This window comes from Paralichthys olivaceus, chromosome 18 (genome assembly GCF_024713975.1).
Source record: "Paralichthys olivaceus isolate ysfri-2021 chromosome 18, ASM2471397v2, whole genome shotgun sequence".
Taxonomy (NCBI): domain Eukaryota; kingdom Metazoa; phylum Chordata; class Actinopteri; order Pleuronectiformes; family Paralichthyidae; genus Paralichthys; species Paralichthys olivaceus.
In genome coordinates, this window is record NC_091110.1 from 5682927 (window position 1) to 5710243 (window position 27317).

The 27317-nt window shown below is 39.6% G+C and overlaps 1 protein-coding gene across 6 annotated transcripts in view; it reads left to right on the plus strand.

Annotated features, from left to right (window-relative positions):
- The window catches only part of erbin (erbb2 interacting protein), a 52566-nt gene that overhangs the window by 1417 nt on the left and 23832 nt on the right, over positions 1-27317 (plus strand). For 4 of the 6 annotated variants that reach the window (XM_020082115.2, XM_020082118.2, XM_020082116.2 and 1 more), the window contains exons 2-7: positions 9208-9282; positions 23235-23429; positions 23634-23751; positions 24975-25053; positions 25184-25273; positions 25383-25439. In XM_020082115.2, the coding sequence (XP_019937674.1) occupies positions 23244-23429; positions 23634-23751; positions 24975-25053; positions 25184-25273; positions 25383-25439 (530 nt within the window). In that variant the 5' untranslated portion in view covers positions 9208-9282; positions 23235-23243. The remainder of the gene's footprint in view (positions 1-9207; positions 9283-23234; positions 23430-23633; positions 23752-24974; positions 25054-25183; positions 25274-25382; positions 25440-27317) is intronic. The other 2 variants (XM_069514403.1, XM_069514404.1) reach the window with 1 other exon arrangement.

The window sequence follows — 27317 nt, forward strand, 5'->3', positions numbered from 1 at the left end:
TAGAGGAATTTTAACAGGTCCGGCTACTGTTTTTTCCAAAGTGTGTGTTAGTCACCTCTGTGGGGAAATGCTGTCAAGAGCAGCAGCCCTGAGACACCTCGAGAGGACATGACACAAACAACGATCAGGTGAAAATAGAAGGGGTCTGTGGTCTTTTTCTGTTTTGTGTAAACTCCCTGACACATACCAGTGAGTCCTTTGGGGTTTCAGCACAACGAAGACAGCTGGACAGTATGCCTGCAGTCTAGATCTTCTCTATGTCTGCTGTCTGAATAGGTTATAATCCACAAACTCATACAGATGATCAACACACCCCTGTAGATGATCTCAGGTTGCAATGCAAAACAAAGCTGACCCAGCTGGACCAATCCAGGAAGCTGCTGTGTGTTGCCATGGAGAGAATACACTTGTATGCCATGGTACAAACACTGCAGGAACTTCAGCAGGTGAATTTCCTGCAGCCAGGCTTCTTGCAACACAGCGACAAGCCTCTGCTGCCTTAAACCTCAAAACTTGAGTTTGATGGCTGCCATTGTCGTGTCGTAAAACGCACACTGGATCTGATCAACCTTCAAAGGGAATTCTCTCTGTGGTGATAATAATGTAAACAAGGACTAGGCCCTGCCAGCTGCCTCTTGTCATTGTTGTAGGTCCATAATCCAAGAGCTGGTAGCCAGCTGCTTGTTGATTATTAGCCAGGTATTCATGATAGTGCTGACTGGTGGTATGCATAACGTAACACTCCAGTGTGTCCAGACTTTGGGGTAATTTCCTCAAACTACATGCATACACTGTTGTATTATTCTTGTGCAGTCGTGCGTTTTTTTGATCGTTCATTTAATTAAAAGCATACAGTGTTGTGATAATGCTGCTCTTCAATGTACACATGAATCACAGAAACATACACGATTGTTATTTTTCCACTGTGATGTTGAAATCCTGTTGTTGGAGCATTTCATTTATCAAGTTTCACATATGATCATTTACAACAGACCTTATCTGGAATCGAAGATAAGGTTCACTCTTTACTGTACTGTTCTTTTTCTCACACTAGTTTCAAAGCAGTGCAGTTACAGACACACACACACACACACACACACACACACACACACACACACAGCAGTTTGTCGTGCCACTCGGAGACCGAAAAAAATAAAAGGCTTTCAACTAATGTTGCAAAGCCACATTTTCTTATCTTCACCAAAATATTACTCTGGCTGCATAATAGTTAATCCAAAGTCCATAATGCTCCAATTGTGAATGTTCGCTCATATCTCTGTATCTCACTTTGGGTTGGACAAATAAAACTCCCAAGTATTAGGCCGTTGTCACCCAGGTTAAAACCCTGCTTTCTTTTAAACAGCCTAACGTTGCATTATTAAGCGATTCTGAACTCTTCCTGGTTTTCTTTGGTGGGAATATATTAACTTCTTAAAGGTGTGGTAATACCTGTTAAAAGGAGTCACAGAGAGAAATCATCCTTATCTGTACACTTAGTCAGAGATCATCTTGATTTTATAAGGGTGGAGGTTTTCTTTTCTTTTATTGGTTAACACAGATCCTTGAGCAAGTGTATTGTGTCACAAGTGCTTTACCTCTCTATAGGTGTGATTGTCTGATGACCAGCTTCAGAGAGCTTTCTATATTTCTAATTGTCAAAGTAGAGGGAAACAAGTTAATGAATGAGCTGCAGTTTTGACAAGTGTGTTAGTAAAATGATGGCACATCAATAAGAATACATTTGTACTGTTACCTGGCAGAAAAAAGCAATTTGAAGAACTTAAGCTTTAGAAAAAAGATTTAGATTAAAAGATTACTTGATGAATAGAGAAAAGAATCTGCTAATTAATACTGTTTCAATACTGAAAGTAATTGTACTTTGCAGTTAAACCTTTTGAACACTTGAAAAAAAGGATAATAAATGAACTAACACAGTGTAAGCTCTCCCTTTGCTGGTAAAATGTAAGGATCTATTCATAAATAAGTAATTAAATGTATGAATGCATTCTATTTTATATGAATATCACACCACCATGGATACATTTAAAAAAACAGGTGTCAGGAGTGCATCATTGAAGTGAACACCTGTGCTTTACTGGAACTAGTGTTAACAAACTAATCTAGTTGGAACATGGTAACAATAACCTGATGTATTGTTAAAGACCCATTTCAACAAATCTATCAGATGATAATAGTTTGAGGTCCACGCAAGGAATTCATTTTAATAATTTAAGTTTAAGTCCCACAAATCTCCAGTGGAATTGTCCTTGACAAAAGATATCGCATTAGTGGGGATGATTCTAGTAAATCTTGAGTGTCTTGGCATTTTCTCATCATGTCATCGTAAATGTTTGCCTTAGAAGTCACTGAGTGGAAGACAAACCCTGTCCCCTCTGTTTCTGGTGTGTCACATCTATTCCAGTTTGGCTACAACAGACAGAGTCAACACAGAGTTAACAAATTGCTGCTGTAGCGCTCCTCTCTACGCGCAGTTTCAGTGTTTGAGCTGGTGCAACATCTCTTGTTTAATCTGTTAGTAATAGTTGTGTATGTGCTCGGACTGGTTCGGGTAGAAGCTTGTCTTAGTCATGTTTGAGTCCCTCCATGAGCCGTCTTAATCACAACGTAAGCCAGTGGTTGAATGAATTGTTGGCCGCTAAGAGGTGTTCGTTCTCCTCCCTCGAATGAGGTGAAAGTGTGAAACAGAGTGCACAACAATGGATGATTTGATTGCAGGCGGTGACTTAAGTTTTGAAGTGGTAATTGTCGTAATGTGATGGAAAAACAAAGTCATGGGATTAGTCAGCCACCTGAGGAATACTAGTCGTACCACGAGGAGCTGAGATCACAATGAGCAGGTTTTTTACAGGTGTTATGGAACAGATGTTAAATATTAGTTTTCAGTGTCACAGTAGAGGCACATGACTCACAATGGTAGATGATAAATGAAACGTCGTCTGAAAACAATGTTTCTCTTTTCGTACAGGCTGTATTCAGAACTGGCATGTGTTGTGTTGATGGTTATTACCTCTGCCAAAGGTTATGTTTTCACCCCTCGTGTTTATATTGTATGTGTGTAAGCAAGATAACACAAAAACAACTGGAAGGATTTCTAGGAAATGGTGGAAGGACGGCAAAGGGAAGAACCCTTAACATTTTCAATCAGGGGTAGATGTTGGATTTTTTTCACTCTGTTTAACATTGCGAGATGGTTCCTTTTCCAACATTATCAGTGTCCCCAAGGAATAATTTGTGGATCTTGATAAAAAAACAAGGCACATTTAGGAAACTGATATATGTGTCACTGCGTGTGAAATTTTGTGCAGCTTTATTGAATATAAGGTTTATGTTGGACCTTGGCAGACGTGCGCTCTAATGAGTGATGTTCCAGTTAATGGCTTGTTTCAGACCCACTGATTTATTCACCCTGCATCAAAAACACTGACACACTTTACATTTGTGCCGAATTTGACTTTTCTTTAAGAGACACATTTGCTGTGACATCAAGTGCTGGTGTCATTTTACATTTTTTTTCCTAGTGTTACTAATTAAAACCAAAATTTCACTTCTTGGATTGAAATGAATTCTTAATTGTTTTTGTCTCTACACATGCAGCATGGGATTTTGATTTATGCTCCAAGGAAAGATGGTGGCATCGCAGCAACATTTGAAAGACCACTTAGTTGGTCATGATGATAAATCAGTCAGAGATGAAGACAGCGTTTATAGATTTTTATTCTTGGTCTGTTGCCCAGTGGCTATTAAAGCTGGCCTAACAAATAACAGGTATGCAAATTTATGACTGACAGATATCAATGTTTAATGAATAGCCCGTTAAATAGAATGATGGATGGATATTTTTATTTAAAAAAAACTGGGTACTTGTACATATTGTACATAACAATTTGACATTCCAGTCTATAAATGTAACATGTTCAGATGTCCCTCATGATTCATCTGCTTTTGTGACCCAGTTAGAAGAACATCTGTCTGTCCCTTTAGTCTTCCAGTCTTCCAATCAGATATTTTCAAAAAGAAAAATACCTCCTCATTTTTATGTCTTCTGTCTAAATAAGAAACCTCATAGGAGCGTGCTGTGAACAGCATTCATTCCCCCCCTGCATAATGTATGGGAAAACAAAAATGAAATACATTACTGGCACTGGTACAGAGAATATGACAATTCTCTGGAGGAACTTATGTAATGGAATAATTTTGAAAGGCTTTTGTTTATGGAAATGGAGAAGAAGAAAGAGAAGAGCTCTTACAAGTAGAGCTTGTAAGAACTGGTCTGTTGTAACATCACCTATTGAGCTGCCTACATACAGTAACTGTTTTTGTGTGCAGAATGCTCGTCAGTGTCTATCCACACAAGACAAGAGGTATGAGCATTGGGCACATAATGAAGAAATCAGCACAGCGTTGACGTATAGTCATGCATTTTATATAATGCTGCTATATAATGTATAATGTCCAAAATTCATGCTGAAGAAAAGTATAATGTGCCGAGTTAGTGGAATCAAACCCGGCAGGCACAAGGGAGGACAAAGCTTAAGCAATAACCTCAGAAATGGGCTATTAGCAGGCAAACTGTTTAAAGAAAGATAGAAACACTATTGACTGCATATATAGCAGTTTTTTGCCTGAAGATGAGGATGAAACCTGCAAATAAAATACTTTGAGAATTTTATAAATAATTTCTATTCATATTCACTAAGATGAACATGCAGCCTGAAATCCATTAATCCATTATTTTATAAATATTGTATACTGTCAAATGCTCCATTGGTGAGATTGATACAACCTGCAGTTTTATTAATCCTCATGTATTTGGCATCAGGTTCTTTTTTAATTTGATTCATGTGTGATTTTTTTTCTGCTACTCATAAATTCCTTTGCCAGTGTACTTTATCTGGATCTGTCTGCTGCATATGTTGGACTGTTTGTTCATGTTTTGAAGCTGGACTGGAGAAGGTAGGGTTAACGAAAACAGTTGATAATCAGTGTCATGAGACAGGTTGCTCAGGATTGATTTCCCGCTAGTCTGGGGTGATGACTGCGTCTCTAAGGAACAGATCCTGCTCTGGCCTACTACCCTGTATTCATATAAACCTCGCTGTGTTTACATTCAGATATGATGGATAGCAGCTCAAGTCTGCTTTTAGTGTGTCCCTCACACATATCTGAACTTGTGATCAGACCCACTCATGATGCAAACAACCACATGCATCACATTTCCTATGACCAAAAATGGTCCTTCAAGATAAAATAGTTTCTCTTCCTGTCTCTCAGACTAAAATGCTTTAGTAGAAATGATACTTTTAATTTCTACTCTGTACATGTTTAAGGATCCATTTTGTTCTTTTTGCTGAAGGAGATTGCGCTATGTTGATGGTACTTATAGAATATATTCAGTGACTACACTAGCTCTGAAAGTTGATATCTACGTACACTTCAGAGTAACCATTGTGATACAGTACAGTACATGTATGTGGACACATGCATACTAGTGACTGCCTCTTAAACTCTTAAACAGTTGTACCCACAATATGTTTTGAGTGGACCTATATTTCAGTTATGTCAGTTTTTAACAGGATCCCCCGGTGGGAACAGCTCCCCCTAAGCTAAGGTGGTATTATTAAAATAAAATAAAATCTGATCTGTGCACACGGGCAATGTGATGGGTTTGAGACCACAGAGAAGCTCTGAGTTTGGTTTTCATTTGCTGCAGTGTGTTGTGATTTAAACTAGCTGGTAAGTAGCGCCTCTTTCACATACCCCAATACACCATAGCCTGCCTCTGATGTCATGTGACAGGTAACAGCTTAGGAATTGCTCATTTTTTACATGTGTTTACCACTTGTATTAAAGGACCCAAGTCCTGGTAATTCCCAGCTTGATTTGCAGTGAGTGAACCAAATTAAATTTTGTCTACAGTGTTCTGCAGAGTCTATCAGCCGAGCAAAGGAACACACTGGCCCGGCCAAGGAACAGAAAGACCGGTTTTACTCATAGTCATTTCGCCCAGTAATGAAAAATAACTTAGTTATTACCATAGCAAACAAAACAAATAAACACCTGCATTATTTGGCACCATCTCTGATTGACAGGAATAAGCCCTGCCCTCCTTCAGTTTAAAAGCCAGTCACGTATTATATTATTATAACCATGTATTACACTGGATAGTTTTATTTCTAATGACAGCGTAATGGTGTCCAGAACATAAAAATGTATCAGTTATCTGATGTTGCTTAGACTGTGGTGGCCCGCCACAGTTTCTTAATAGAACCAAATACATTTTTTACACTTCGCATAATAACATAAAAGATCACTAATGAAGTGTTTCCGTGACATGGTGGGCAGCACTTAATTGTTCCACTGCTGCTCTCTTTCTCTCCCCCTCTTTCTCTTACACACATGTCTGCTGTCTCAAATTGGAAACTTTAGTATAATCACATGTAGCACAGTGTACACAGTATACTCACTGATCTAGTGCATGATTTTTGACCATAGACTATACATTACGATAGACCACGTGTATCAACTTCCTCCTTCTATCCAGAAATTAAGCTAAAATATCCCAGATACAAACTCCGCCATCTTGCACATTTGTGCAGTAGCGATCAGGGGATGGAACCACAGTAGCAAGGTCCTGTTGACAAATGTGCTCGACCAATCACGAGTCAGTCTCATTAGTCAATCATGGTCCTGTTTTTATAACATCAAATAGATAATTAAGAATAATCATACTAGAAAAATGAGGACTTGCATTAACAGTGTCATAAGAAGTACCTAAACAGATACCATCTTTGAGAAAAATTTATTTGTTTGTTTTATATGTGTACCTTTACTTTTTAGATGGATCCATGTCCCATCTATCCTTTTGGTGGTTAGATGGGACATGGCTTCACTTTTGGGGAACCGTCATGTTGTCCATCTTTATACACTTAAATTTAAGTTTCATTATTTAGCATTATAGTGATCTGATCTGCTAATATGAACCAATATTTTGGGCTGATTTGTCTCATTAATAAGTTCATACATTCAACACTGAGCTAGTCTGACAAAAGAGGGGAATGCAAATCTCAGCAATACACAACTGCCAAATATTACATTTGCAATGCAACTTTATTCCTACAAAATCTATAAACCAAATTGCTTATTTGAGACTTTTGACTCGTCTGTATAAATGTCGGGCCAATTATGATGAAATAGTTGGGCATCAAAATCAAAGTGTGATGGGAAAAATGTGTTTGAGCATAGGCTTTATTTGATTGAGTTCGGCAGATTTTTCCACATTTAAAGCCTCAAATATTGACTGATTAGACCAATCACAAGGAAATGCTTCTACAGCTGAGTCTAATATATCATTGATGACTCTAAACATTCATGTACAATAGGCATCAGATCATTTATCATCATTAATAAACACCAACAAACAAGAACATATAGTTTTTGAACAGTATGTTGCTGTAGAGATGATTATGACTGGTAGCATATTTCCGCTGTAGCTGTGCGTGCTCCCGTGAGGTGCAGGCAATTCCCGGTGTGCTGGCAGAACTCAGAAGGCCGGCGCCGCAGGGGTGGAGTTTGGGCTGGGCTGCCCCCTCTGCTAAAGAAATCCTAGAAGAAACACTGATAACGTTAGCAGATGCACATTAATCTTATTGTGCAAAAGCCATATTTTAGTCAGAGCTCATGTTCGTAGGGAACAGGTGTTTTCCTTCAACCAGATACTTCTGGTTTCAGAAGAGGTGGTAGCGATGGGGCTGTCTGTTTGAGAGAAGAGGCTGTTGGTGTGGCGGCAGTGTCCCCCTTCCCCCAACAGATAACACCCCCAGTTTGAAAATTGACACTTCTCTTGCTTTATTCATCTGTGTGACGGAGAGAACTTTTGTTTGGCAAGATTCAGTATCCCAAATAGATGGGATGAGGATAAAGGCACCAAAGAGGAAGTGGAGCAGAAACTAATGAGTGTCAGTGCAGTGCAGTGTGTTTGCAGCTGATTGGGAGATTCTATGAATAAGTCAAAAAAATTCTTTCCCCTCCTCTCTTTTGCTGCTTCTTTCTCTCCCCCTCGTTCCTGCTCTATGGCTCTATTGTCCTCGATCAGGATAGTGGAGGGATGATCCTATCTTTTCGCTGGCTCAGTTTGTCTCAGATCAGCTGGCAAGGCTAATGCTTTTCCAGACATGCACGAACAACACTCTTGTTTTGTTGCTCTGACCTGAGATGCAAGATCACGTCACATGTCAAGGCTGAGTCTTGTTCAGCTTCTTGTTTTTTGTAGACAAACTCTATGTATGTCAGTTCAATTTGCTTTTCATGATCGCACAGATTTTTGTTAATGCTTAACTCACAAGATTTAAATGCTTTGACAGGATAAAATGAGACTTGCACGGAGAGTTGGGTATGCTGAAAATTGAAACTGTGTTGCATTGTGCGTTTGGTGTGTCCCCTCTGGCAGCACTAACTTGGCTCGAAGGAGGAGCTTTTTATATTTCCTAAACTTAATGAATTCCACCTCCATTGAACAGCTCTCTGTAGTTTACTGAAATATCTGCTGACAAATCACATTTTTGTTGAACATACTGAACCTTAGCTTCCGCAGTAACAAAGACAACCCCTAACAAGCATAACTTGACATGAGAGGAGGGGTCCTTTGACCCAAATTTGACTGCTAATTAACATGCACCATAGAACATGGACTTATCACAAAATAATCTGATCTCGTCTGTTTAGACTTTGGCAGTGTTTTACAAAGAACTAGATAAATGGTCACTATGACAATATATATTAAAAGTGACTGTCTAGAATAAAAGTGATTAATCCAACACCGGAGAAATTCACTTATTACAGCACCAGAGTCAAAAAGGGAAAATAAAAGTATAAAGTGGAACAGAGTTGGGCAAGAGAAAATATATTTCACACGCAGTCATCTCATAAAATCTGTAAATTTCATATTTCTCAGATGCTTATCTTCAACATACTGCTGTAAATATTCAGTTGGTTACCATTATTAAGGTAACGTAATGCTGTAGCCAACCACACATTGAACAAGTTCTACCGGTGTTTCAAGTTTTTTAATATCCATCGTAAGAGGAATTTATACTTTTCCTATTGCATTTTGACAATTGCTCATGTTTTTAGTGCTTGATTTATATTTGGTGCTTAATTTGTCTTTTTTCGTTGTCTTTTTTTTATTAGATAAGCAAATTGTTGCTGTTTGATCTGTCATCTGCCATCCAGTGGCATCCAGGCACTTGAGTCCTAAATGACAAGGTATGTAAAGCACTCCATTTATTTCATGTAATTCCCTTTCTTAGAATTTAGTGCATTTGGTTATGCCTTGTTTGTGATATTTAATAGTGTGTTATATTTTTGGCAGTTACCCTACGTGTCATATTAAATACATCAGCAGTAGGCTGAATCTTTTATGGGGTTTGTATTTTTGGATTCATATCTTAATTTCTTGGAGTAACCCTGTCCGTATGAATAGTGTTCATCTGATGTAATGTCGAACATTAGTCCAACTCTAACAAGAAACAACAGGAGGGCCCCACCCTGTTCTCCTGGAGGCCAAGAGACATGATACACCTGCCAAACTAGCTCTGTGCTCATTCAGCATCCTATTTCATCCTAAAAAGGTCAGGAAATAGCCACCCCCTAGACACTGTTCACTTTCAAAATATTTCATGATCAGTTCACTATTCCCAGCTTTGTGCATGTGTGACCTTGATCCAATATGGCAACTGTAATACTTGAAGCAGCAAAGATATCAGGTGTATCTACTGTAATGTGAAATTGGCAGCATGACAATATAGAATGGTGTTGTTATTGTACCTTCACTTTGTACATGTAACTTAACTTGCTCAAAATGCAATTGTACTTTCTGCTGCTGCTTCAGTTAAACCTTGTCAGTCAAGGAAAGTGATAACAGGGTTTCCTGTGACAGTTTTTCACAAAAAGCTGTGGGATGGTCCCTCAAGAACTGTCAGGTTGTTAATTCTAATAGGTTGTTAATTCTATGTTGGTTCAACCACAGAGTCAAAGGACAAATCCAAAAAGTGCCCTCAGGGTGTTGAATGTTCTGTCACATTGTCCATGCCATAGACTGCATACAAAGATGGACGACACAACGGCTCTCCAATAGTGAAGCCAAAGTCAAACATACATGTTCGGTGCCTCGTTTCACAAATGTCACTGCATTTGGATAATAAGATTATTAAATTTTACCAAAGTCATACAGATAACACAACGTCTCGACAGTCCCCAAAAACCATAAATTGTCTCGTGGACGCTATGGATGCACATGTCTTGTGACCCGCATAGTGAAGTCCACACATCCGAATGACAGGCTGCCTGTAATGTTATTAACACACTGCTACTTGAGGCAGCTCTGTTTCTTAGCTCTGTTGACAGGAACAGGTTTGCCTTTCAATGCTGAAGGACTCTTGCCTTGTCTGAAGTGCAGTATTTCCACATTTACTTGTTTGACTACTTGGCTTTTCCCATAACTCCCATGTTGTTTGCATAGCGTTCACTCTGCTGCAGGCTTGGCATTTATCCACCTTCAATACTTGGATTCAAACCAAGGTCAACATACTAGTCTCTCATTTCCCCAACCATTATTTTTTGTCCATTATCGGGATTGGTCCATCAATGACTTTCGGGGGCAGAAAGTCATTGATGGACTGTCACAATGAACTAAACTATGTAGCATTATATAAAATGATACATGTTTCTTCCATTCCAGGATGCATATCGTGATATCGGGTTTTGATTTTTTTGATAGAGACTGAGGATAACCCCACAGTGTTAAGCCCTATGAGGCAAAATGTGATTTGTGAATATTGGCTGTACAAATAAAATTGGATATGATCTGATATTGCACAGCGTTGTTCTGCGGGAGGCAAACAAGGGAAATGTGGCAGTTGTCTGCATAGATATAGGCTCTGACCTGAATGTGTCTGACCTGGTTATTGAGACTTGGCAAACTGCATCTCGCTCCCTCTGTCTTTCTGTCTCATATTGACTTACAGACGAGCATCTGTGTGTGATACCTCGTCCTGTGCAGCTCTCCAATGCATCATCTGTCACACATGAATATGACTCAAGGAGAATTTTAGGAACTTCTATAGTGACTAATACAATAATGTCCATTTAATATTGAATAACAGTAAATATAGACTTCAAATACCACACATATAAAAGCATGATATTTACCTTGGCTGTGTTATGATTTAATGTAGCTATCTCCTTTTATGCCCATGTTGCTAATTCACTATCCATGCTTTTTCCATTGCCGACCATCTGTGGGAGTAGCCTAGATTATTAGCCCTGCAGCTCCTCTTGAGCTCTGTGAATTGGAAACAAAACGAGCAACATTGGTCTGTAGCACATACTTGGTACAGTGTAAACAGTAATCATCTGCTTCTCTTGTACTTCATGGTTCAAAATAAACTGTTACCCTGAATAAGATAACTGTATATTCAAGTGTCACGTGGAAGTGATCTATGAGTTGAAGCAAACACTGAGTCTAAACACTTCTAGTTTTTTTGTCTGTCACATGCTGTACATCAGATAAATAACGTTACGACTAATTTAAATTCGATTGAAATTGAATTTACATTAAAAAATAAAGCCTGTCTCACTACTTTGCATGTCTGGCTAACTCAAATGTTTTATATAAAACCCATAGTAACAATGGTGTCAGTATGTAGCTGTTGTGACTGGAAGATGTATACTCTGTTTAGACAGCCTCATCTCAAAAAAGGACAAACTATTGAAGTTTAAAAGTAATTTTTAATCAATTTAAAATAAAATTTAAATTGTCATCAAAGGATCTGTTATTTTGCTGTCTTTATGGATTTCAGTTGAAACAGCTGAATGTTGTTTATGTGTGCCATATCATAGTTGACACAGTCACAACACTATGCATAAGGAAGATATTCTGGTGTTTTTACAGTATGTGAGGAGCAGCTGCTGTACCACAAGTGCAGTGAGTACAGTAAGAAGAGATTTTTGTGTGAATATTTGGAACTATGTTTATAACCAGCAGAGCACTCTCGCTCTTTGCCCAGGTTAGCCTGAATGAGTTCATAATGAAGAAGAAAATACTCTCAAGCAATCCAGACCGTTATGGAGGACCTCTTACCTGCAGTGTTCTACATACACACATGTGCAAAGGCATTATGTAAAGCACGGCTGGTTAGGTTTTGCTGGAAGCCTGTTTTTTCTAGCAAATCCATTGTACATACCTTTGGGGTAAAGGGAGCCATCTGTGTATGAATCATCAGCAGTTATTTAAAATGACAAATTGGACAAATATAGATGATGTAACTTTCATTAAAACAAAACCTAAACCCTGCTAACCTTGCAGGCCATTGTTAGACCTGTTCATCATGTTGCAGCTCTTTGTTTGTCACTGTTCATTTTCAAAGTAGACACACACATCATGGAAATGGGACATCAAGCTATAAGGGATTGTCGAGAAACAAGGGTTTTCTGATTCAAAGTTTTTCTTGGTTTCACATGGAATACAAAGCAAGTTAATTTATTCAATTAGCGTTACCAGATAAAGATATATTTTGCTGTGCTGCACGCATTTAACAGACTTCTCCTGTGACTCAGGAATCAACATCACCATACAACAGCTGCTTTAAAAGAAGCTCTCTGCCTTAGTTTTCTTATTTCATGAGACTTCCTTGTATTGTACAGGATACCCTGGTGTTGCGCATCTCAGCAGAATTGTCTAGAGCCTGCACGAAGCCAGGAAGTGGTTTTTAGAGACACAACAATGTGGTTGTAGTTCACATAATTAAATTTACTAATTAATATTTTTCTTGAAGAGCAAGAGGATTCACACAGTTATTGTCAGATAGCACCAATGATGTAAACTCCAGAAAATGTCAGTAACCAATTTTCCTGACAATTTCTGGAGTTTGCCTTTTACATATGAAGAAAGCAGCTGGAGATGACACGTTCACAACCACAGGAACATCAGGAGGCAGGACTTGACTTATAAATTGTTTACAGCAAATTGAAACAGACGCCAGCCCTTATCCCCAGAAGCTCTTGTTCTTGTTAGCTTTCTTTGTTTGCGTCTTCTACATGTACAGTACCTCTTTTTCATCCTGAGCTATTTGTATTCTTCCAGTTTTGTGTCTGCCGCATGTTCAAAACATCATCAACACGCCCACTGGCTCACTATTAATTTTCTGGACATTTGACTAGGGGGGGCTGGTAGGAAAAGTTCTGGAATATGTCTGGATCTACTGACCTGGAACATTTGCATTCTCACATACAGCCCCTCCAGAAAATGTCAGTACTCCACTGAAAGCAGCGATAGAAACTGTTTGGTGAAGGACTTGGGGGAAGTGAATTACTAATGAAGACATTCTGAAATTCCACTCAGAAAATAGACTGTTGTTGTTGCTGCCAGTAAAATAATCTCCCATTCATTGTAGCACATGGCCTAGTCGATCATAATATAAACTGTGTGACAACACTAGACAAAAATCAATGAGCACTACATATTGGTCTTTTAATCATTTTGACATTATAACAGCAAAGAACATGCACATCAAAAGTCACAGAGGCTCAAGTTTTTTCCACACCCTGTGATTTGCATCCATATTTAATGATATGAACCCAAGATATTACTAAGCTAACACTAGTGTGGTTAAAATTAATCCTGCACATTTCCTTTTAAATGAATCTTCACACTTTCGGTAATTTACATGTTATATGATCTACATGATATTAAGCCATGAATGCTCTATATATTTTTCATTTTGACATTAGTGGCCCTGGTGAATTGCAGGATAGTCTGCTACCAGCTTGCGTGAGAGGTCAGAAGATAAACAACTTATTAATCATCGTGTTACATGGGAGAGAGGACGTAACCTTTGGAAGTGGACTGTCTCAGCCCTCGTCGTTCTCCGGGGTATCCATGATATCTCTATAACCTCAGCGTTGCGACGGCCTGAATAAATGGAGTGAAAATATGACTGTGTTCATTTGCCTCAGGCCCATCAGTGTCCAAAGAAATAACATGGGAATTATTAATTTGCGTAATTATGATAGTCATCTCTAAGGGAGTTGTAGACACTCTGGATTGAGACTATTTGAAGTCCCCTGCACCATGTGACAAAATTTAGATTTTAAGGTGTATATTCAGTTTAACATTTATCTTTAAAATAAAATTTTCAGTAATTTGAAACTCTCCACAACCAGTGTGCTTTAATGTTTGTGCTAAGACTTGTGTGAGGCACTGTCATGTGGGGAGACCACATGTCAGTAATGGTGACAAAGTGTGTAAAACTCCACTTCAACTTTTCCCCCGCATCTAAAATGTTTCCATCTGTCCAACTTAACACCCGGAGTCGACTACTTTCAATAGCTTTGAAAACTTTTTTTCCCACTTTTCTAACTGGCATTAATTGCACACTGTCTCCCTGCTTCTTTTGAGCTGTAATCATATGGGGCAATGATGGAACAGGGAGACATGGGTGACAGCTGCTAGGGTCTGAACTAACACAATGACAAGAAGCTGGTTGGTGATCTTGGGGGGGATTTGTCTTAACATTTTGGGAGCACAGAGCTTCGTTTTCTGTCTACTGGGAAGGTGGGATGATAACATTTCAAATTGTGGAAGAGGTTTGTTGTGTTTCCTGTTGTCCCATGTTTTTTTCCCTTTGTTTTCGTCCTACACATCAGCTGCACTATCCTATTGCTGTAACTTAATGAGGTGATTTGACAGAGCGTTAATCTACATGTAAAACAGACGCATTTATCCCTAAGATTTCACATATTTCTTATGAAATTTCATACCAATAATGTCAGATTTAATTTATTCTGTTTTAAGTGTGTTATCAAACAGCCCTATCACTAAATGACTCTTTGTAAAAGCTCCATTTCACTTGAGGAGAACGTCATAGCAATCACCAAAACAACTTTTTACAACATATTGAAAGCAGGCTCTTTTTCTATAACATCCAGCAACATAAGTGTATTTGTAAACTTGAATTATTGCACACTGTTAGTTCATTTTGGGCTAATGGTATTTTCAGTAAGGCTAAATCTGTACATTGTGATAAATGAATACAGAGTAATGGAAAGCTCCAAGTCTCCAGTGTTTGCGTAAACAAAGAGTGTCCTTGATGTGACTGGAGTTATACAGTTATACTTTGTTGTATGTTGGTATGTAGCAGGATTGTTTGTACATCTGTGAGTAAAATATAAAGCCATAGGGCTTGTTCCAACACAAACATTACCATTTTAAACAAATAGCCAAGTGTACTAAAGCAGATTGGGGGCGTGTTGTGCGTCATGGTGTGTTGGAGGACTGCATCATTAAACACATTATGTCCATGGTCAATACTGAGGAATTGTAGGAATGGTTAAAACAGATTGTGGCTTGTCTGTCTAAAGATTTGTTTCTTCTTTGTGGACACTAAATCGTATTCTGTACATGAACCATTCATTGTCTTAATAGGTGAATTTTTATGATTGTACACAAAGAATACCAACTCTAATATGTGTCCCAATGATAGAAGGTTTTCAAATAATATTCAGAAGTTTTTCCTGAAGCTTCAGTGGTTACTATATGTACATATATATGGGGAACGGTGGCCTTGTGTTGCTAAAATCAATTTTACTTGAACATATTCTGATATAGAAAATGTGTATTCTTGAGGAATAGATCAATAAAGTATATGTAATACAAATGTGTTTAGGTTACTTTTATATAAGTTGATGTACGTCTCACTCTTGTGATGAATTCAGTCTGTAGCAACCAGTCTGCTCAGAGTAGAAAATTGGGAAGATGCTGTAAAAGGCACTTTGTCTTTGTCACGGATCAGATTACTTGCCTTCATTTCACCATGGATTCAAAGAAAACAATCATGGTTTTGTTTTCGAGAGTCACGCAAGACCACTGAGACCAAAGAACGCTGGTGAGAACCAAAACCAGAGGGAGAGTGAAACTGGAACTTCAGGTTCCACTAAGCTGTAAACCCCCCCTATGGATACAACAGGGTTGTTTTTCTCCGATTTCAGCTGTAATTCCAGCTATAGTTTCATGCTGATTAGTTTTTGTATTTGTGGATTTCATCCTATGTTTAGTTATCAAGGCCATTTGTTTTGTGGGGAGGAAAACAGCATGTTGTCTCTGAGAGCATTGGTAAAATAAGAAAGTACACACGCATATGTGTCTAAACTGTGCCAGGGAATAGTAGTGTAAAGGGTTAGGGCATGGATCTGTGTGTCTTAGTCAGCTGCTGAGCTGTTGTCCTCTGAGCTCGATATCCCACTGCATTATTGAGAAGCAGCAGTTCTCCTGTTGTGCCAGCTGCAGTTTAATGTAATGCTGTTAATGAGGCACCCAGAGGAGAGACCGCCATGAACTACTATACACTGCTCTTCAGTGTAGAGCTTTATCACCCCCTTTATGTATCTACACAGATATGTAATTTCTCTAAAGTACTTCCTTTTAAATTAAATTACTTCAGCAGCAACAGTTCACAGATGATAGAACTAAATGTGTTTTTGAAGGTAGTTTAAATTGTTCTGCTTGTTACACAACTATTGAAGAGGACCTGATCATGGTACAATTAGATATAAGGCTGCAGTTATAAGTCTCCTGTGCAAAATCCCACATGAACTCTGAACTTTCATGTGTTAACAAACACTAAGTACATTTTTAGCACTTGACAATTCTCCCAGCCATCTGAAATGACAACAAATGGAATTGCGTTCCATAGCAATGTCGTAACTTTAGTTGTTTTCAGACATGACCTGCGGGTAATATCTGGAGGATTGGCTTCAGAGGTTACCCGCAGTCTGCCTTGAGAGCATGCACAACGCAGCAGGAGTTTTTCTGCTGCATTCACAACAGCAACAAATCGTCTGCATTATTCAGGCAGGAGGTGGAGCAGCCAGGTGCAGCAGGCAGAGGCAGGAAGTGACGTTTTAACTCCCCTGCGGAGAGCATGTGATTTTTTTGAGAACACACAGACACCATCGTCAGCTCTCCTCGCCACAAACTCTCTTGACATTTTCTTCGGTGTACTACACCACTTTTCACCCAGGTTGGGTTCAATTTTTGGGTCTGTCGCGTGTTAGAAGAGCTATCAAGCTCCTACTTGCCCATGGTGGTTCCCCTGCTATGTTCTCACATCGAATTCTCCTGGATTTCTACGGACTTTATACTAGGAGGCCAGGCGGAGAAAGTCTGCAGAAATTGCGGCGCCTCTCACTTAGACACTCCCCCGCAGAAAACACACAGTATCTGCAGAGTTCTGTGCATGTCTGAAAGCAGCTTTAGTTTGCTCTCTTCAAGTTGAAAATTATGCCACCTAAATTCTGTGCAATAAGATCATAAAAGTGTTTTGTCTGTGAATCTTTCTTAGACTCACAGATCATCTTGGCAAAATATATGATCTCATTTGAAAAGCATTAACGTTTACATTCTACTGTATAGCCCGCTTGCACTCCGCTCTCGATTGAGGAAGTGACTTGTCCTTTCCTCTTCCTTCACATACAGAGCCATTGCATGTGTATTTCACAGGGTCTGCAGGTTATGTGTTTTTGTGCATTGTTATTCATAGCCATATTCTCAAATATACAAATTCCAGCTACAGCCAAGCAATCCCGTAACAGTCCACAGCAATCTGGATCAAAAGCTCCTTTCATAAGGTGAGAGCTAGCTCGCACTAATCACATTCTGCAATATCAACCAGACCAGCTACTAGCTATAAATAACACAAGCTGCTTGCTACTGTCAAACTCTGCACTCGCATTTCCTCTTAACCCATTACAAATATGTGCACACAGACAAATCACAAATGACACATACTGAGAGTGGGTTATTTCACGTTGTCTGTGGGTTATTTTCAAGTTGTCTGAAAGCTCCATGGTCCTTTCACCAGCTCTATAAGGTAGTTTAAACATTGGACGTTTAGTAGCAGAGACACATTAGAAACTGCTAATTTGTTACCAACATTCTCTTGGATAAACTAAAACTAGGCCAACGGGTCCTGGTTGGCCACAGTGGAAGGACTGAATGACCGTAGGGAAACACACTCAGACATCTTAAGTATGAAAAAGTGAAGTCAAAGTATCTGTTTCTTGCAGAATTTACCTCCCATATTTTTTGTTTGCTTTAACCACAGTGTGTGGAGCCTTCCTTGCAATTCCTCTGTCTGTATTATCAGTCAATAACTTTCACACAAGCAGTTAGGTCAGCTCAGCTGTATGCTTTGTGTATGACTTCGGGGGTCAGAGAACTGCTTCTACCCTTGACCGTCGTCTCTATGACAACAGCACTGACCCAGGAGGCATTAACGTTGTGGGAGAGGGTTGTGACGGGGTGGTGGTTTCCTGGCTCCTGACTGGGAGAATGAAGTGGGGATCTGTGGCAGGCCCTCCCTCTGGACTGTTTCATTCACTGCTGCAAAGAGGAACTTCCAATGATCATTGCCATTCTGTAGAGTCATACTTCTACCATTTTACATTTAAGTACACCACATTTTTTATGCTTTTACCAATTCCCCTGCGGTAAGGCCAAGCTCTTACTAGCACCCCGATTAGTAAATGTGCTGCTTAAATAAGTAGGTTAAAAAAAGAAAATCTTATCTGAGAGCTTAACATGTCTGGAAATCTCTATTGCATGTCTTGAACTTTCTTAGTGAAAAAGTCAAAAGCTGTTGATGGACTAAAGCTGGGTGAGTGGAGGCAGTCATCATTCCAGTAACATGTAGGTCAGCAGATAAGCCTATCTATGTTGTATGCAGTGCGGCTCTCATTACTGTGCTGCCCTCCAGATTAGTCTTGGAGGGGCTTCAGCCAGACAGATAGACCGCCTTGTTTGGCCATGGTTATCCAGCCCATTTCACTCTTTGTCTCCTAAATTACACAATGCATCTATCTTCTTCTCTATCATCTGCCTATATGGTAGAAACTCCTCTGTTGTGAAGCAGTGAATTATCTCCTTGTACGTCAATGGAATGTTATGCAAATGTAACATGGATTATGCACGGTTTAGAAAATAATGTTTATACATCTCTCTGTTGCTGCTGTTGTATGCTGGGTATCACAAACCTCTGACCTATTCATAGCAAGTGAATGGATCCATATTGTCAAAGCTTTTATCAAATATTAAAATGGGAGTTAATTGTGTATTTTTATTTGGCTATTTTCAGCAATTTATTCGTACAGTGTTAATTTGCTTGGCACCGTGATAGTGTACACGTGATTGACTTAAAATTACTATTGTTTGTGGTAATGAAATGAAATGAAAAAACATGTTTCCCAAAGGTATGGCTTATTTTTGGTTTAGGTTTTGAATAATAACAGGGCCCTGTGGCACAGAGGGAAATTATCAGATTCAAGATTCACAAACTTGTCATTGGAATCAGTTCGCTTTTGTTCTGGTCTTGCTCAAAGCCACAAATCCAGGTAATCAATGCTATTGTGCTGTTCATTCTTTTGTTTATTGGTACATATTAGATTAGTTGGATTCAATTAGTTAGCAAATGTTAGCATGCCAACAAGCTCAGATGGCAAGCATGATACCCTAGCTGAACACCCACCACAAAGCAGCTATCTTTGCTAGTTTCATACTGATGCAGTTGTCATTCGCCTACTTTGTTAAAATGGACTCTCCCTTATGATCACCCATGGTTGGTCCTAAAGTGACATGTGTTGAGGCAAATTGTTTGCTTATTGATAGCTTGAGGCAGTGGACAGCCATTGTGTGCAATAAACCCGGTCAGTGTTGGAGTAATTCAGTTATAAAACGGGGCGCACCATCAAGATAGTAATACACGCCCACATAGCCAGGTACACAACATGAGTACACTGCCTCTCCCCCACGCTAGCTTCACTTCAGGGAGCTTTGGTGGAGTCTTGCTGTTGCCATGGTTTGCTTGTACACTTTCACTTCAAACATGAGCAGATCTTTTCTGCTGAGATGCATCCTCTCTTACTTGGCAAATCCACCATTTAGCAATATGCACATATATTTATATATATACCTGGCTTTTTTAAAGAACAGGAGACAAAACACATAATTAAAGTTAGGGTTGGTAATATGTTTCTGAAACACTTATTTACTTATTTGTTGAAATCCTCTTCAGTCTCGACAGCCATCAATGTGGTTTTCTGGAAATAAGCCAGTAGTGTCTGTAGTTACACATTGACCATGCCCTTGTTAAAATAGAGGCGTTGGAGCCAGCATTCTGCCTTCCTGCTCATTTAACATCATTAGGAGATATCATTAAAAACCCATCCTTAAATTGTGAGTTTAAATTCTTCTACCAGCTATAACATGTTTGCCTCTGCTGCCCTATTATTCTTTCAAACTATATATGTCTCTCCCTTCAGCTTTTCTCATGATCCCTTAATCTGCTCTTGCTTCTAAATTGCTTTCGCTTGCATACCTCACAACTACTCCATACTCTGTTAACCCATATCATGCTCCCTCCTCTTCCAGTCCTCCCACTCTAGCACACGTCATTCATACGCTTGGTGCTCGTTACTCAGGGTGAATGGAGCCAAGCCCTCTGTCATCCTTTTTGGTGGTAGACCAGATTAGTCAGTGTATTTGTACATGAGTTTCCTGCTGTTATAGTAAAGAGAATGTGGGAGGTGGTTCATACTTCATGTGAGTGTGGGCATGATCATACATGTACTCATTTTAATGAGTTTTAGATGGAGGGATACCCAACTGTAACTCCTGTGAGTCAGATTTATACAGTTTTTATTCTTCCGTCATGAAATTTTGCTATTATGAAATTGTGTGTTTTTCGTATTTTTGGAGCATTGTAGGACTTTGTCGATGTGTTGTTCAGTGACATCATGATGGGCAGTTAGGTCATGGTTTGAGCATCTCCAAAAATAGTCACATCTACTTTGCATTATTTAGTGAAAGCACCTCTATCCACACATGCAAAATATGCACATCTGATATTGTAGATGCTAGGTTGTTTTCACAGAGAATGACTCCCATAGTTCCTTGTAGCAGCTTGCAATGCAAGCATGTGCTCATATCCACATATAGGCAGAGGTGTGGCTGGTGGCGTGGGTCAAGGCTATCACAATTTTACATCTCAGTCAGACGGTTGGTGTACGCAGTGAGTGAAAGACTCTGAGATTATGTGCAGTGGCGGCGCTTAGATTAAGACGAGGGGGAGGAAAAGTCACATTCTCTACATGGACCACAGAACAAAGCCTCTGTTGACCAGATCACATTCCATAGTGCATGCTGTACTGACCTGACTCTAACTATGAAAAATATATACATATCCTTGTAGCAAGTTTATAGGACACATTTACAGCTCCCTTCCCATCCATACCAGGAGCTCTTTCCAAACAGAAAAAGGCAGAAAATGTATCAGCTTCGAACTGTTATTTTTTGTGGTGGAGAGAGTTTTTTTGGCTAAAACTAGTCGAGGATTTCCAAAATGCTGCCTGATTCATGGCCTACTTCTTTTTTATTTTTACCCTCCACTTCAACCCAAATGAGGCTCCAGTTTATCCATGATATTGAAAAGCTGCTCATTATACATACCTATGGACATTTCAGAAATGGAAAACATCTTATTAAAGTAAAAGACAATTGCTTTTTATATCAGGCTCCACTGGGACAAGATTTTTTTTCATGAAACCTTAAAATCAATTCACATGCATGATGTAACCTGTGGCTGGTTTTGAAATGTTCTACAGAAGTGCCCGAACAGCTATGATGGATCTACTGACACTGTTGGAAAGGTTTCACACCATGGTCTCTTTTTGACCACATTCTTAATCCTGTATTTTATTAAGTGTACTTCCTTAATAGTGATGACGTGTTAAGGGGAACCTGCTTGTCACCCACGTATTTTTGCGTTTTACTGGCCTCCTCCACTGTGGAGATTTGGGAAACCTAGTGCAGTGCCCATTCTAAACCTGCCTGTTTGTAATGGGCTGTTTGCTCAAACTGTGGTTATGTTGGTTGCAGCTTTCTCTCTGAAACTGTAAAAGTAGCCTGTAATATTTTGCTGGGGTAAAGTAAAGACCAACTGCTGGATGAATTCCACAAAACCATGTAGTCACTGCTGCTGCACATAGAGCTGTTCACCAGTTAATTCAGAGTTCAGTTTAAGTTGAAGTGAAGCTCAACGCAGAAACTGAAGAATCAGCTACCGTTATCTTGAACGTGCTGTTGCTTCACAGCAGTGGTCACCCGTTTATTAATATTTAATGTATCACGTATCCAAAATCAGGACTGCACCCTTAACAACACACATGTCAAGTGTGTAGCTGATAATGTGACGAGTGCGTCCCACATACAGACAGATTTCTGAAATTAGTAGATGGATACCACGACGAGGGCAAATGTTGATTAGGACAAAGAGTAAAGCCTCCTGTAGCTTAACATGATTCTCAAACTCAAGAAATCAAGAAGTCAAACAGTTCAAGTCCTACTTACTGTAAACCCAGAAAGTTTCCCTGGAAATCCCTGTATCTGTTGAGAGAAACTGGATAGTGTTGACTGCTACTACTACTTCTCTATTACTGAATGTCATAGATTATGTGCGATGGAGTTGGTGAGTGTATTGTTGTCGTGACTTATAATCACATTCAACAAAAGTATGAAAATTAGTCAAATTCCCCCTTTAAAGAAGGAACTGAAGGTGTGGGGAATTTGCTCACAGTGACTGGTTATGGTTTTGGACCAGATCCCCTTTCTAACGTATTTGTATCTGATCGTCACACTCAAAGCTGTGAATCTTTATATTAAAAAATCCCTCGTACTCTGCATGGCTGACAGTTTCTCTTACAATAGAAAAATATATTGATGTGATCAGTATATGGTCCCATGTAGTTGAGTGGCGGTATTGCCCAAATAAAATGCGACTTCAACATTTCTTCCTCATCAAAGCTTGAGTCATATGTTCGTGCAAAGAAAACAACGTGTGTATTCTGTTCTGACATTTAAGACTGTTGTCACATGGTCATGGATCAGATGTTCAGATGAGTTATCGAAATCAGTGTTTGCACCTGTATATTTATTTTTAGCCTGCAGTAAAACATTACATATGTGTTACAGAGGTGGGATAAAAACTTCTGAATGTGGAAACTTGAAGCTGAATTGTGAAAGCGGTACTCGACGTATACCACTTACCTCCTTAACTCCTCTTAATCCTTAGTCTACTCCCTTTACATATCTCTCTGTTTTCTCTCTCTAGTGACTGAGGATGTCCAAGCGGAGCTTGTTTGTTCGCCTGGTGCCGTGCCGCTGCTTGCGGGGTGAGGAGGAGGCGGTAACATCGCTGGACTACTCCCACTGCAGCCTGGAGACTGTTCCTAAGGAGATCTTTAGCTTTGAGAAGACACTGCAGGAACTCTATCTCGATGCCAACCAGATCGAGGAACTGCCTAAAGTAAGGCACACATACATGTATAGATTTTTTTAAAATGTGTATGTGTCAGACTATTTTATCTCTTATTATTGACACAATTTATTTACATTCATTTTGAAAGAGGATCCTTTGGACGATGCTGTTGGTTTTCTAATGTAACACTGAGTATTCTTGTTCAGCTGTACTTATTCATTAAAAAACGTATCTCTTGTCTTTTTCCTCCAGCAACTGTTTAACTGCCAGTTACTACACCGACTGAGCATGCCAGATAATGACCTTACAGTGTTGCCAGCAGCGATTGCAAACCTCATCAATCTCAGGGAGCTTGATGTCAGCAAAAACAGTAAGCAACATGGCCACCTTTTCTTCAGAAATGTCACTCAGGTTCAATGTCATTTTGACTTGAAGGTTAAGGTCATTTAAAACTCTTCATCAGATCATGTTGCTGAGACCTGAAAACTGACCCTGGTCCCTGGGTTAGTGACCCGTGAAGATCAAACGTGTAACTTGTCCTACTTGCTCTTGTGTTGCCATTACGGCTACTGGCATTGATCAGTGAAAAGAGATATTTTTTGCCAGGAAAGTGTTTAGATAAGCTCCTCAGATTCAAAGTGTGTGAAGTGGTAATTAGAAACTGTAATTGTGCAGAAGACCCTCAAGTGTACGAGGGATATTCACCATTATGACCTTTATTCTAAAATTTACAGAGTTCTTTTAACCACCTGCTCCACGCATACATCACTCCACTATATGACTTACTAATCTGACCTTTCCGTTGTGCCTCCCAATCGGATGTTAAGCACAGCAAGCCTAAAACTGTTCAAGGTGCAGGTTACCGTAGAAGATGCTCGATCTTCACTCTGTGACCTTAAAACTAAGTAGAGCTGAAGTAGAGGATACTCGCTCAGCAGCAAACACTCTTTCATGGCAAAGGAGAAAGGTTAAAAAGGTAATTCTAATATAAATGAGTGAGTGCAGAGACAGCCTAGATCAAACAAATGTTTTAGGTTTTCATGAAACAGAGCTGTGCCATGTTGACATTAAAAGTAGCTTATCCTTCTTCACAAAGCACTCTGTGCAAAGTGTTGTGGACACAAAACAAAGTGGGTGGAAATAAACCTTGAGGCTTGGTCACGTCCTCTTTCTTGCAATGTGCACGTAGTGGACATTTCATGAGGACTTGCAGACTATCACTCATTAGTCTTTCTTTTTTTCCCCTCTTCTTCCTCTCCTTCTTTTATTATGCCACCTTAAGCGCACTTCTCTGCAGCTGTTTAGACAAGAAAGGTGCAGAGCTACTCTTAATGTACCCAGAGCTCAGAGTTCAGGCACACAGCCATCCTGCTTGTACTCACAAACCACCTGTGTTTAACATTCGCAAAGCTGCTCCTGCAAAACACGAGCAAGATGGCTTGCATTATCCCTCGTCCTTTTGATTCCGATGTGAGTCATTTGTTTTGTGCCAGCAGTAATAAAATGCTCGGGATACGTCACCGCAGATGTCTAATCCCTCGTGTGTCGTTGTGTTTTTAAACCACTTACGATAACTTGTGTATTTTTCTTTAGGTATTCAGGAGTTTCCAGAAAACATCAAGAACTGCAAAGTCCTAGCTATTGTAGAAGCCAGCGTGAATCCCATATCAAAGTGAGTACAGCACGACTTCGCATAATCAATTTTCTGCATTTTGTTATAATGTGACGCATGCATTTCCAAGTTTCAGTACTCTGGCTTTGCAGTATGAGTGATGTGCTTCATGTACAATTTGTGTTGTCAGGCTCCCAGATGGCTTCACGCAGCTCCTGAGTTTGACGCAGCTCTACCTGAACGATGCCTTTTTGGAGTTCCTACCAGCCAGCTTTGGCAGGTCAGTTTGATTGGTTGTTTCAATGTTTCATGAAACCGTAACTCATGTAATTGAGTAAATAAAGATCAGTGTTAAGTGTCATTAAAAAACCTTTTTTACTTGGTTGCAGGTTGACAAAACTACAGATCTTGGAGCTGAGGGAGAACCAGTTAAAGATGTTGCCAAAGTAAGTGTTATTTTTTATTTGTTATTACTTCCTGGGTTTTCCAAATATCACACAAACACAAAATAAAGGAGCAATGTCACTGCCAGTGTCATGTTTGCCTCCTGAAGCGTGTCGTGAATTTTCACCCTTCCTCCCTCTGAGTCTCCTTCCTCTCACAACTGCAGCAACGTCTCTGTTCTGTCCTCCATCCTGCCCCCCTCCACTAGATTCACTCCGCACACCGCTAACTGTAGTATTAAATTCCAGTCTTACATAAGAGCCCCCCTTCACTTGGCTGCTTGCTGCGACAGGTTTTATAATCCTCTTCTGAGACAGTGCTGAGGGTTATTTCACCATTTGAGAAGGTTGGAGTGCCTCTGGGAGACTGAACGTCCCTCAGATATTTGAGAATGCTCTAGGTGACTGACGGGGGATCTACTTTCTCTTTCTGTCTTCCGTCATGCTTCACTTGCAGTATCATTCCATTTTACTTCCTGCCCATTTTCTCAGTGTATCCCTTATTTGCCTTTTTTCCTTCCTCCCTGTTGGCTGACTTCCTTTTTTCTTTTATCTCTCTCTCTCTCCCTCTCACTTTTCCTTTTTCTTATTTTCATTGACTTACTGACAGGTCAGGCAGCGTCCAAAGAGCAGTGCAGCAGATCCTCTCTTCTCACTGTGTTTATGTGACAGATGCCAGACCTGTTAAAGGCTGGAGCCCTGACAAAGAAAAGGACTAATGATTGGGAACATTGCCAGAGCAACACACAAGCATTTCAGAGATGTAAACAAATGTGTGCATGCACAAAGGGGCACTTTTCAGAGCTTCCACATAGAAAGTGCCGTCTCTTCTCTCTCAGTGCACAGTCACACAGTAAGCGTATGCATATACCAAATGTTTGTCTGAATTTTTAAGAAGGCTATTGAGTTCCTCATAACTTGAGGTGAAGCCATAGTTTTTTTTTTCCACTGATAAACTCACTTTCTCGAAGAGCCAGCAAATCTCACTCTCACCTCTCTCAGCTCACATAGGGGTCCATGCAGCTCTCGCCAACTTTTGTAGTAAGAATGTGACAAAGCTGGCTAATGCACAAGTACATCAATATGATGGATGTATTCATATTGCACCAAGCATTAAAAAACAATCACCATAGGGCCTTGAACCATGTTCATAATTTGCACCATATGTCTGACATTCTTATTTAATGAGAAGTACCTAAAAACAAAACAGACTACACGTTGGTGTCTGTGGGCCTCCGCTCTCCATCCCTCTTCTGTGTCTCACTCTCACACTTCATCCCTGCTGTGAAGGTAACATCATATCTGTTCCCAAACAGAACAAGAACATCTCTATTTCCCCTCCAGTCATGGTCTCTTCCTCTGGTGTTGTGTGTGAGAAGTACTTTTTAAACATGTGATTAACTCAGGAAATCGATGGTTTGAAACGTCTTTGTTCTCCTTGTCTTGCTTCATTGGTTTGCAGTTAAGAAACTCATCGTACAAGAATTATCATTTAAACACATGAAAATGTTATATTAATATATTTTATATATTTATAAATAGAATTTTATTTTATTCCTGCATCTTTTTGTTTCTATTTGTGTATGTATGTGTGTTTTGTGACTACTACTGTCAGCTTTTGTTATCGGGTTTCAAAGCCCTCAATGGCATCTTATGTCAGTAGATTATGACAAAGTGAGCGTGATACTTATTCACTCTTGCCCCTCAGAATGTGACTCAAGCCTTTTTAATATTTCACTTCCAGTTTTCACTCACATGGTGTTCATTTAAAAATAATAAGCGTTGGAATAGTCCTGGTTTTTATCTGCTTGTTTATGGTGCAGTCAAGAATTTGAGACTGACCTGAATGTGGAGACAAAATTCTGGGGCATGGCTTAGGGC